Below are 13,410 nucleotides of genomic sequence, written 5' to 3' on the forward strand. Positions count from 1 at the left end.
TTAATATTATTATTGATGCATTGACGTAAGAAGCATTTTACTGTTGTCAAAGTAGGGGTAAACTACTTAATATACTTTTATGTGGTTTAACCCTTTATCAGGCAAAGAACTACACTACTGGTCAAAAGTTTTAGAACACTCCAACTTTTCCAGAATTTAATTGAAAATGATGCAGTTTAATGTCTCAGTGTACTCTGAAATTAATGCACATTTGCAACATTTAAAATTCTTTATTGAGCATGATAGTGTTTTGAAAGTAAAAAAAAGATTCAAAATCACATTTTATGTTGGACTAAAGGACTAAAAAAAGACACAAAATGACTAAAAAAAGACACAAAATGACTAAAAAAAGACACAAAATGACCAGAAAAGACACTAAATGACTTACAAAGACATGAAAAGAATTCAAAAATGGACAAAATAGCCCAAGACTCCATAGAGTTAAGTTGTTAACCCATTTCTTGTTCCCTGAAAAAGGCCTACTTGTATAATTCTGAAATGTACATTATTTTTCAGTTTTGGTTAAGCTTACCTTTTTTTATTTACCTCTGGCAGTTCACCACTTACCTTTGGACCCTTTCAAGCTGTTCATTTGACTTGAACTGCTTGAATTTCAATAAAAAACTGGAAAAATTGGGGTGTTCTAAAACTTTTGACCGGTAGTGTATATTTGGTAACTTCAGGTAATATTTCGAGACAAAAGTTGCCAATTTATTAGATTAAAGTGGCAAATCTACAAGAAAAAAAGTCGAAGATTTAAGGACCTTAATATAAAGAGTTACCCTTTATTTTCTTTTTGCATCTCCAGCTCCTGATCCTCAGGTCTTCTCCTCTTTAAGCCCTCGCGGCCGCCCCCCTCCAGGCTTTGATGCCCAGACCCTCTGAAGCAGGTGGACAGACGCAGGCATGAGTAACAGTGGGACCAAAGAGCCGTCTCCCCAGCCGAGCACTGCCCAGTCGCCTCCGGAGCCTCAGCGCCGAGGCCGGGGCCGGCCACGGAAACAGCAGCAGGTAGGACTCCTGTCCTTCAGTCATTAAGTGTCTAATTAAAAAAAGTAATTTTTTTTCCATATATATCTTTATTGGGTTGTCAGGACATAATACATATTCAATCAGAAAAGGTACAATTCACCCATTTTTCCCCCTTTTAGAACAACCCCCCGCCCCCCGAACCAGAGAGTTACATTCACATAAAATGAGCAAAAAACAATAAATAGTAATGATAATGAGAAAATACAACTCTCTCCCCCTCAAAGAAAAACAGGAGGGGTGAACAGTAGCCAAATAAACAATAATAAAAAACGAAAAATAAAAATAAAAATATACATACATACATATACATACACATAAAACCAAACAAATAATAATAATACTAAATAAATAAATAAAATAAAAAGGGACATTTAGAGGAGATATACAGAATGCTTGGAAAAAACAAACAAAAAATAGCTATAACAATTTGTATATGTTTTGCCTAGAGTTTGACCACCAAATCAGTATACTAAAAACAATTACTGGCCATTTAAAAGTTATATCAATTTATCTTAATTAGAACCATCTATGTTAATCATCTAAAGATTAAATAGACTCAATTAGGGAAAGAATGGGATTCCAAGTTTTATAAAAGTTGTCGGAGCACCTCCTAATACTGTACTTGATTTCTAAGTGTAGAAAGGACATTAGATCCTTTAGCCAAGAGTTAGGGGAGGGAGGATTCTTATCCTTCCAATAAAAGTAATTTTGTAGAAAACCGCTTATGCACAGAAATGTTTCTCACTGGTTCTTTGTGGCTCCACATGTGATTTCTCCTGCAGGAGCCTGTCGGACCACCGACTCCGAAGAGACCGAGAGGACGACCGAAAGGCAGCAAGAACAAAGGCCCCAAAACTGCACTGAAGGTTGAAACTAGTTAGAGTATCTCACCTTTTCTTTCCAAGTAAATTCCAGGTTTCATCATAACATAACATTATGATTCAATATCACAGAGTCTGATGCAGTAGGACTTCAGTCCGATTCAGGTGTCAGCAGTTGGTACACAGCAAAATCTGTAGTGTTGTTTTTTCACTGTTAATAATTTTGAGTTGGTGCGTGTTGATTTTGGAGTTGTTTTAACACTTATAGTGATCAAAAAGCTCTGCCAGCGTTGTCAATCAAGCGAGTTACATGTTTCAGATTTAGTGACTTGTATGTTCGGCTAAAGACAGAATGCACTTTGAATGTATCATAAAACAAAACAATGAATGTTATTTATCACATTAGAGAAATGAAATAACATCATTTTAGGGTAAAAAATACACTTTAATGTGTCAAAGTAACACAATGTATGTTCAAAATTAACACTCAAAGTGAAAAGGAATAACACAATTTCGAGTAAAAAGTGCACTTATGTGGTGTAATCAAACAACACTATGGGTGTCAAATATTTACCACTATTAAAGAGTTAAAATATTAACACTTTTCAAAGTGTAATTTTAACTCAGAATCCGTGAGAACTATATAAACTCAGAAAAAGTGTTAAATTTAACTCCCTGTGAGTTGAATTAATTAATTGAATTAATTATTGAATTTATATCAACTCACAAAAACAACTAATATATAATTATAATTTTATTTCCGAGCTCTTCCGGATATTCAAATGAAAAACATTCCATTATTTTTTAATACAAAGAATAAAACTAGACCTTCTGTTCATTAGTAGTTCCACATTGCATTTCAGTGCAAATGTTTTTTATGTGTTAACTTAAAGAGTGTGCCCTGTGCTCTGTGTGCCCAGTTTACTTCTCCAAGCAAAACAGGGAGATTGTCAAAATAAAAGCGTATATTAAAGACTGCGATATGCATATGCATCGTTCACCGATGATTCATCGATCTATGTAGATGTATCAATACACCCGTTTATTAATCGATGAATCAATCATGAATAAAACAGTTAACAGTACAGAGATTTTTTACAAATAACACAGACCTTGTCACAACCATCCAGACAAAGACAAACAACCACAGCTGAATCACAGAAGACATTTCTAAATTATGGACAACTTAACTTTAAATTATAGACAACACTACAAAGAAAATATCTGTACCTTGAAAGTGCCAGTAAATCAAAATCCAGTGAATTGGAGAGAAGAAGAAAAAAGTCGAGCCAGCAGCGTGGTAAATGCTAACATGTTCAATTCTGCTTTCAGCAAATCTAAGTCGCGATACTGAAGGGTTCCTGAACAACCTTTTAACCCTTTATCAGGCAAAGAACTATATTTGGTAACTTCAGGTAATATTTCAAGAGAAAAAGTTGCAAATTTACTAGATTAAAGTGGCAAATCTGTGCAAAAAAAGTTGCAGATTTACAAGAAAAAAGTGGGATTCACTCCCAGATTCACCACTTTAACCCTTAATAGGACACTCATTGAAATACTTGCAAATTCCAAATTTCAACCCTAGAGAATTTTGGAGGATATTACATACTGCCAGAATGTGTAAAAAAAAACATATGAAAATAATATTTTGAGAAAAACGTTTACGAGATTAAAGTGGCAAATCTACGAGAAAAAAATGTGCAGATTTATGAGATTTAAAGTGGTGAATCTGGGGAAAAAAGTTGCTTTTTTCCCACTTTTTTCTTGTAAATCTGCAACTTTTTTCGCGCAGATTTGCCACTTTAATCTAGTAAATTTGCAACTTTTTTCTCGAAATATTACCTGAAGTTACCAAATATAGTTCTTTGCCTGATAAAGGGTTAATATATAGATCTCATTTTTAACTTCACAGTTTTTCTTCATAACTTAAAAAAAACAACTGGCTTAACTTCTCTCTGAACTGTGAGTGTAATTGTTCCAAATGTTTCATGGGACACCACAACTCCTGTCTCATGTTCGCAAAAGTCAAAGTCACCCAAAACATTTAATTCAATCTTTCAAAGCTTGTCATTGTGTCAGTAAATTGGCCAATGGGAAGAAAAATAGCAAACAATGCATCTTCTTCAGGGTTTGTTGTGAATTTATTGCACATGCCCTGAAGGAGGCTGTCATGTCGACACGTTGTTGTGTTTTGTTGGCAGACTTTTATCTTCATCACTGTTTTCTTGTGAGGCTGCAGAACTTGTTCAACTTGTTCAATCAGAGCAGAACAACACATGATCTCTATAAACATATCTGTAATGAATGTAGGCAATGGGACAAGATTTTGGTATCAGAAGCGTTTTGCTTTTTGTTTTATGTTCGAAATGACATAGAGCCGCCATGTTTGAGCGGCTTTGGTTGAATGCAAGTAAACAGTTGTTGTGAAGAGTAAAAGAGGTGGAACACATGAGAGGAAACGCGATCTCAGAACCCATCAACTACTTTCTGACAACAATTCTTACAAATTGGTCTGAATTCATATGCAGTTATAGCCTGGCTATACCCAGAATGCCTTGCACGCTCAAATTTCATTTCGAACCTCCAGGCAGTCTGGAAACCAGGGAGGTTTCTTAGCCCTGTTTTAGGATCCAATCACAGAACGGGGAGGGACGGCAAGATGATGACGCGTACTACTTGGCAGACAGAAGCTTGTAGTTTTGTAGTTTTCTTACGGATACAACATGGCTGCAGCAGACGCGAAACTCTCTTTAGCTGTAGATGGTGTTTTGAATAGTTTAGAGCCAAAGTTGATTTTAAAAGAAGAACAATGTTTGACTTTACACTCCTGTTTCACCACGAAAAAGGATGTTTTAGCCTTGCTTCCTACAGGATTTGGGAAAAGTCTAATCTACTGATCTACCAACTAGCCCCGCTACTAGCCCCGCTACTAGCGCCGCCACTAGCCCCGCCACTAGCCCCACTACTAGCGCCGCTACTAGCGCCGCTACTAGCCCCACTACTAGCGCCGCTACTAGCGCCACTTCTAGCGCCGCTTCTAGCCCCGCTACTAGCCCCGCTACTAGCGCCGCCACTAGCGCCGCTACTAGCCCCACTACTAGCGCCGCCACTAGCCCCGCCACTAGCCCCGCTACTAGCGCCGCCACTAGCCCCGCCACTAGCCCCACTACTAGCGCCGCTACTAGCGCCGCTACTAGCGCCGCTACTAGCCCCACTACTAGCGCCGCTACTAGCGCCGCTTCTAGCGCCGCTTCTAGCCCCGCCACTAGCCCCGCTACTAGCGGCGCTAGTAGCCCCACTACTAGCGCCGCCACTAGCCCCGCCACTAGCCCCGCTACTAGCGCCGCCACTAGCGCCGCTACTAGCCCCACTACTAGCGCCGCTATTAGCCCCGCTACCGTAACACCGGGATCAGAGACCCGCAGCAGCTTGTCTATTGACCATAAAATCAGTGGATGTGTGTGGCTGAATGACATGAGGGGGAATAAAGCGTGAAAATAAATAATCTTGCAGAAAGCGAGAACTGGAGAAGCAAAGCAGCAGCAACACTCTCTCAGACACACACACAACAAACATCCATCTCTGTTGCTCTACTACGTCATCTGGTATAACTGATCTGATTGGCTAAGAGCTACCTACAGACGCTTTGATAGACATTCTAAGCGTCCAATAAACGGCTCCGGAGGATCGTAAACCACACCTCCTCTACGGAGAAATGAACGGCTGGTTTCCAGACTAGATCTCATTTATGATTAGTCTGGTGTTAGCCAGGCTAATGCAGTTATTGATTGATAGAGATGAACCCTACCGTGTCTTGACCTTGTGTCTTGTTTTTCTAATCAGACTGTAAACATTAGTGCTTTTCATACAGCATTTCTGCAAAAAGTTGCTTCATTTTTCCACTTCCTTTCTTATTACCCGGGTGTTGGTCGCACAAATAACGTACGTCGCATATTTTTTCGTCTTACCAATTAAACGCCTCTGTTACTACCTCTGAAAATACAGAGCTGGGATCATTTAGTCCATTATGTCTCTGGGACGTACAGATTGAAGGTGAAACATCATAGAGGCAGAAATATAGCAGCTTGAAAACAGCGGTCTGAAAGGGGCATAAAAAGACGAAGTCACGCCACTGAATAGGTGGCAGCTTACTTGGCTTCAGGCCCCAAAACTATACTGGTTAGTTTAAGGAGAATTTGGCTTTTGATTAAAATAAAATAATTAATTCCAAAAGTTATCTGAGAGGGCATGATGTGTAGTAAAGTGGACATGTCGTCCTCTCTGAATATCAGTTTTCTATTAACCAGATAGCTGCTGGCTTTACCTAAATGAACGAAAAATTGGTCATTATCCCAGAGGCATTAAACATCAGAATCACAATCAGAATCATCTTATTGGCCAGGTACGTGTGCACATTCTAGGAATTTGACTCCGGTTTGCTTGCTCTCGTACAATAATAAGAAATACAAATGTTAAAAATAGCAAAAAACATACCAAATTACATAACTGGAAGGGGGAAAATATCTTTTACAAATATGACTGATTTCAGCTCTTAAATGTATCACTGTTAAATGGTTAAAACCCTCCAACATACAATATGTGGATTGAGAAGCTCTGGGAAATTTATCACATGGAACAAATAACTTACTCCTTGAGGCTTCAAAAAGATATATTTGTTAACAGATGGAGACCTGCCATGGCCATACTAATGCAATAATTTCATGTTACCTTTATTTTATTTTACTTTATTTCACTTAATTTAATTTGATTTATTTCCATTTACACAGTTTATTATTTTATACATACTTGACCTGATGTATAAGCTTTAATGCTGTATTAAGCAGATCACAAATGAAAAACAGCAGACTAAATGTGAATTTGTATATATATGTTTGTATATGCTGCAAAAATTTAAATGAAATTTAAGTTTTAAAAAAAAATAGCAAAAAAGACATTAGACAAAATATGTACATGGTCAAGTTTGTAAAACAACTAAAACATCACACAAGTCATTGGTTTGTGTTTTCAAAGTGGCGAAAATGTAACATTTCTCTGAACAGTCAGGTATAAAAGCAAATTTACCATAAAAACGTGCACTTAAATGGTTATATTTAACTATTTGATTGTTTACAATCATTTCACTCCGGCTGTGAGAGTTCCTCATTTGTATTCAGATAGACGCGCTGTAAGCTGATGCATGTGCAGGATTTTATTTATTTTACAGCTCTGCGGGGACTTGAATTAATGCGTTTCAAGGAATGATTCAACTGAGAGAAAAGATGTTTCTGTCCCTGTTTGTCACTAAAGAGAGAGTAGTGTTGCAGTTGCAGTTGTGTTTGTTCTGCTGGCAAAGTCTCAAAGTTTAAGCTCCTTATCTGAGTTAGTGATCTGCATGACAGGACTGTTGAAATGTGAAACCATCCTTTTCACCATTCATCTGTTCTTTCTCAGAAAGTAGAGCCCGTTGGGGAGAGACGACCACGTGGGCGACCGAGGAAATGGGTATGGAGCAATCATGACAGTTAGAGACATCAGTGTCCAAAGCCTCCAAGGTGTCTCCTGGAGATTTACAGCCCACAGCGGTCTGTCTTCCTCCATGTTGAATTAACTCTGTTTCGTTTCTTTCCACAGCCGCAGAAAGTAGTTCAAGTAGCTGAGGAGCAGCAGGTGAGGAAAAGTTTCTAGACTTGTTTTGATGTGGCACTTAAATTCAAAGTTTCCCTCAAGATAAAACTATTTTATACTATCTAACCAGAGCAGGGGCGTCCCTCTCTATCTTTAAAAAAAACTCCTGAAGACCTTCAGCTCTTCTCTCCTAGCACCACACGATAATTCTACTCCTTAAAGCAGCAGTTCTCAACCTTTTTGAGTCGCGACCCCCAATTTAACATGCATGTTGTCCGTGACCCCCCGCTCACTGAACAGAATCTCACACGCACAGTTCAGATCACCCGAAAAAGAAACAAAATGACCAAAAAAAGGAAACAAAATGACCAAAAAAGACACAAATTGACCACAAAATGATCAAAAAAGACACAAAATGACCCAAAAAAGAAACAAAATTACCAAAAAGACACAAAATGACTAAAAAAAGACACAAAATGACCAAAAAAGACACAAATTGACCACAAAATGATCAAAAATACACACAAAATGACAAAAAAAAAGACATTAAGTGACCAAAAAGACTAAAACACATTAACACATGAACACTTTAACACAGTGGAGACAGAGCTGACTTCCAAAATGATTTGGCGACCCCAATTGGGGTCCCGACCCCAAGGTTGAGAATAGCTGCCTTAAAGAACTGTCACTAGCACTTATTGATGCACTAATAGCTCTTATTGCACTAGACCTTCATTGTTTTCTTTTATTCTTTCTGTAAGTCGCTTTAGATAAAAGCGTCTGCTAAATGACTAAATGTAAATGTATTTTAATTATACGATTCAAATAGGTTTTTGGTTAAAATGGTCACAAATGGTTTATAATCTAACAAGCTGAGCTGCGGCTTTGTTGCAGAATCTTTAAATCATTACAAAGCATCGAATCCCTTTAGTCTCTATGCATGTGCACTCTTAAATTCAACTTTTAATTAGTTATGAATTCATTAAGCTAAAGCTCAAGTCACTTTGGGAGTTTGTGACTATGGACGGATGCAACTTTGACTTTCAACAGAAGTCTCAGTTTGTGTCACACATTTTACCTTTTGACTAATTTCAGTTACATTTATGATAAAGGGACTTGATCTCATTAAATATTCATGAATATATAATGATGTGTTAAGCTTTATGTTCAGCATGAAATCTGAACTCCATTCAGAAGCTGTTGAACCCTACAGTGATGCTGCGGCCTTCAAACTTTTGGACAACTCCATACTTTGATTTAAACTCAGTTACCAGTTCATTATGGTACATTCATCCAACACTAATGTAGTGTGTTATACTGAGAGGTGTTTCCAACAAGACCAGAAACACAGAGAGAGAGAGGGTACTACACTGCAAAAAAGCCAACTTGTATTTTTTGGCCTAAAACAGTGATTTAAGTTGGTAAAACTTAGAAATATAAATTACTGACATTTAGGGCAATAATGTAAGTTAGCACAACAAAGGAAGCCAGTTGTCTGCTCAAAAACAAGTTGGTGAGTTGTTGATCTTTAAGTTGGGGTTCACAACAAGGGACAATAGTTCTGATAACTCTTATTTCTTTGTTGTGAAATTCAGTCATTAGCGAAAGCTAGCGGCTAACTGATGGTAGCGGCGCTGCTTGTTACAGCTACAAGAGTAGCCATTAGCGTATCAATGCTAACTCAAAATTGTGGTCGCAACATTAGCTGACATTCACACAATCGTGCCAGAGAAATTCAGAGTTGAGCAAACTCAAAAACAAAACTTAAAATATTTGAACTTTTCTTTTTTGCAGTGTAGAGCAGAAGTCTTTGTATTAGCCACAGAGCTACAGGACTGCTTTTTTAGACTGCGTTAGTTTTTGCAACTGAGTTTACATCACAAGTTAGTACATTAGTATCACAAGATGTCCTAATATTTTTTTAAGTCACACAAAATTATACTAAACACGTCTGGCTTCTCTTCTCTGGCAAACAGCTCCATAAATCAGCTCACCTAGAATAAATGTTGGCATTGTACGTTTCTGCAAACACTAAATCTTAAATTTAAAATTTGTGTTTTTTAACCACAAACAACTGGATGCAATTTTAATAAAGATTTGAAAACAAAATACGGTAACGCTTTATATTAAGGTCATTGTAATAACCATTAATTAACAAGTAATAAGGCATTGTTCTCGCTTTAGATCCCTTTAGCTGCAAAAAGCATAGTTAACAGTTAACAAGTGCATAGTTAACTTATAATAGATGAGCAATAAAGTATATTTTAATATCAATAAGCAAACAAAAGATTAATAAAGGCACGGCAAAGACATAATGGGTGGGTTATTGGTGTTTGTAATGCTATTATGAATAATTATAAGATACTCATGAGGCTTTTATTAATGTTCTTATTATACATCTCTTATAGCCTGCTATTAGCTGTATTATAATGCCATTATTAACACTTATATAGGCTTATAAACACAGTCATGTTAATAAGCATCTTGTAAGGACTTACAAGGGCCTTATTACTTGTTAATTAATGGTTATTACAAGGACCTTAATATAAAGCGTTACCCAAAATACTACTGGGTGCAGTTACATCGCTCACCAACAGCTTGACTCGTGAATGTGGCATATTTATTTACTAAATTATGTAAGTGAATTTAAAATTGAACTTAAAATTGACTTTAGGTTTACTGCTCCTCCAGCCTCGTGCTCACACTAAAACATGCCAAAAACGTTTCATATTAATGTTTCTATGTATACAATGCATTTACATTTTTTTCTGGCGACTGGGCTGCCATAACCACAAATCCAGAACCAAGACACAAACTAAGAGAAACCTTCCTCTGACTTCTGTGTATCTTCCAGCTTGTGCAGTAAACTGTGGACTGAGAATACTTTGCACTGCCCTGCACATTGGATATTTGCACATGTGTCATTTGCACATTTGACTACTTTTGCATGGATTCATAATAATTTGCATTTTTGTTCTTATCCATATTCACACCAGACTTGTTTTACAATCTTAGGAGCACACCACACTGCATCCCACTATATATTTACTAGAGAAGTAAGAGAAACAGACCTTTTTAATCGTAGCACTGTATGTTTAAGACAAAAGACAAATATAAAACTGCACTCCAAAAAAGCCAACTTGTGTTTTTTGGCCTAAAACAGTGATTTAAGTTGGTAAAACTTGGTAATATAAATGATTGACATTTAGGGCAATAATGTAAGTTAGCACAACAAAGGAAGCCAGTTGTCTGCTCAAAAACAAGTTGGTGAGTTGTTGTTACTTATATCTTTAAGTTGGGGTTCACAACAAGGGACAATAGTTCTGATAACTCTTATTTATTTGTTGTAAAATGGGGAAAAGCGGTGAAATTCAGTCATTAGCGAAAGCTAGCAGCTAACTGATGCAAGCGGCTAACTGATGCTAGCGTCGCTGCTTGTTACAGCTACAAGAGTAGCCATTAGACATTTCATAGCGGCGTTACAATCGTGCCAATTCAGCACATTGCAGAAGTTAGCAGAAGTAAGGATTAAAAGTTTTTACAATGTAAAATTATAAGTTAGTACAACTTACAGTTGAGTTGACAAAAATCTGAATTCAGAGTTGAGCAAACTCAAAAACAAAACTTAAAATATTTAGTTTAATTGTCCAACTTAAAATTTTATCGAAGTTTGTTGCCTTGAAATTTTGAGTTCACCCAACTTTTCTTTGTTTTGCAGTGTGATATGAATAGGTGTGTATGTAAACTGGCTTCATGAGGATATGAAGAGTTCTTGGAAATGCACCAATTGTGCTGCTGAATTCCCCAAATACACCTCCAAACATTCTTTCGTGGCATCCACTTTTGGTAAATGTACGCCCCAGTGTTTCTCAGAAACTTTTTCTTTTTAGTTAATTTTTCAAACACAGAACCATTGCACAACAGTCGTCAGCGAGGCGGGCAGTCCTCTTGATGCCCCTCGTCTGCCTTATCGCATCCTCTCCTCGAGGCAGTTTGTCAAAGATGCTTCAAGAACTGAAACCGTTGAGACAGACTCCTTTTTTTTTCTTCAGACGCACGCACACGAAGGGGAAGAATGAGTCAATGTAGAGAGGGGAAACCTGATCTAACTGTTCTCTTCCTCTGTCTTCTTGGTTTCCTGACATAACCGTCGTCTTCCTCACATTTCTAGGTCTGACAGCTGGACCCGCTTCCTCGCACGCAATCAGTCGATTAGGTTTTTAACACTCATTCTCGTATTCTCGTGCTCTTTCTAGTGTTGATTCATTACCTTTGCGCGCAATGAGTCACTGGGCTGAAAGAGATCAGACAAAAACAGACAGAGTGACAGAGAGTTTTTGTGTTTTTGCTGCTGCAGGGCTCTTCAGAAGAGGCTGAGGAGGGTCCGTCGCAGCTCCAGCCCTCCACATCTCAGGTGCCAGCGCAGGAGGAAGGGGAGTAGATAGGATGCCTCTCACCTACCTCAAGGTTTGGCTTCAAACAAACAGGGGTGCTGTCTGACTCCTATCTGTGATGGGGATTCAGGAACACACACACACACACACACTCACAAACACACACTCACACACACAGATCTTTGCAGACAGTGGTTTCCTGTACCCTGGTTTTATTGGTTCAGTTCAGAGTTTTAGCATTGATAATTTGATCTTTGAACACGACTATCATGATGATTAGACAGTTTTGGGAAATGTGCTTATTGGCTTTCTGGCCGAGAGCTACATGAAAAGGTAATGCTTTATAATAAGGTCCTTAATAATCATTAATTAACAAGTAATAAGGCATTGTTCTCGCTTTAGATCCGGTAGTTTACAAAAAAGCATAGTTAACTTATAATAGATGAGCAATAAAGTATACTTTACCACGTTTGCCTTTTACCATTATGCTATGGTCAAAACTTAAAAGAAATCAAAGAAAATAAAGATAAATTATGACAGAAAAAAACATTTTCCGAGTTACAGCAAGGAACAAAATAAACTGGCATATGTAAACAAATGTGCAACATCAGCAAGATTGGAACCATTTTCTGAACCCCTGCTCAAAACTTTCTATTGATGGAATATGAAATATGGGGTAACGCTTTATAATAAGGTCCTTAATAACCATTGATTAACAAGTAATAAGGCGTTGTGCTCGCTTTAGATCCAGTAGTTTGCAAAAAGCATAGTTAACTTATAGTTAACTTATAATAGATGAGCAATAAAGTATATTTTAATGTCAATAAGCAAACAAAATAAGATTAATAAAGGCATGGCAAAGACATAATGGGTGGGTCATGGGTGTTTGTAATGCCGTTATTAACACTTATATAAGCTTATAAACACATAATAATGTTAATAAGCATCTTGTAAGGACTTACAAGGGCCTTATTACTTGTTAATTAATGGTTATTACAAGGACCTTAATATAAAGCGTTACCCATGAAAAGATTGATATCATTCTTGTTGAGCTTCTGTCAGCAGCTGGCAGTGGTGGAAGAAGTATTCAATAAAAGTACTAATACCACACTGCAGAATTACTCCACTACAATTAAAAGTCCTGCAATCAAAACTTACTTAAATAAAAGTACAAAAGTATCAACATTTACTTAAAGTATCAAAAGTAAAAGTACTTGTTATGCAGAATGGACCCACTCAGATTGTTATATATATTCCAAATATATTATTTTAATGTTATTATTGATGCATTGACGTAAGAAGCATTTTTTAATGTTGTCAAAGTAGAGGTAAACTACTTAATATACTTTTATGTGGTTTAACCCTTTATCAGGCAAAGAACTATATTTTGTAACTTCAGGTAATATTTCGAGACAAAAGTTGCAAATTTATTAGATTAAAGTGGCAAATCTACAAGAAAAAAAGTTGCAGATTGAAGAGATTTAAAGTGGCAAATCTGCATGAAAAAAGTCGCAGATTTACGAGAAAAAAGTGGGAAA

The 13,410-nt window shown here is 37.2% G+C and overlaps 1 protein-coding gene across 1 annotated transcript; it reads left to right on the forward strand.

Moving 5' to 3' along the window:
• Window positions 1-653: 653 nt before the first annotated feature.
• On the forward strand, window positions 654-12,271 carry si:ch211-161c3.6 (high mobility group AT-hook 2b). Its single transcript, XM_059328816.1, has 5 exons — window positions 654-1,011; window positions 1,815-1,898; window positions 7,305-7,355; window positions 7,485-7,520; window positions 11,836-12,271. The coding sequence occupies exons 1-5, from the start codon at window positions 907-909 to the stop codon at window positions 11,917-11,919; spliced, it is 360 nt and encodes a 119-aa protein (XP_059184799.1). The 5' UTR covers window positions 654-906; the 3' UTR covers window positions 11,920-12,271.
• Window positions 12,272-13,410: the final 1,139 nt, after the last annotated feature.

Source organism: Centropristis striata, chromosome 3 (genome assembly GCF_030273125.1).
Source record: "Centropristis striata isolate RG_2023a ecotype Rhode Island chromosome 3, C.striata_1.0, whole genome shotgun sequence".
Classification (NCBI taxonomy): Eukaryota; Metazoa; Chordata; class Actinopteri; order Perciformes; family Serranidae; genus Centropristis; species Centropristis striata.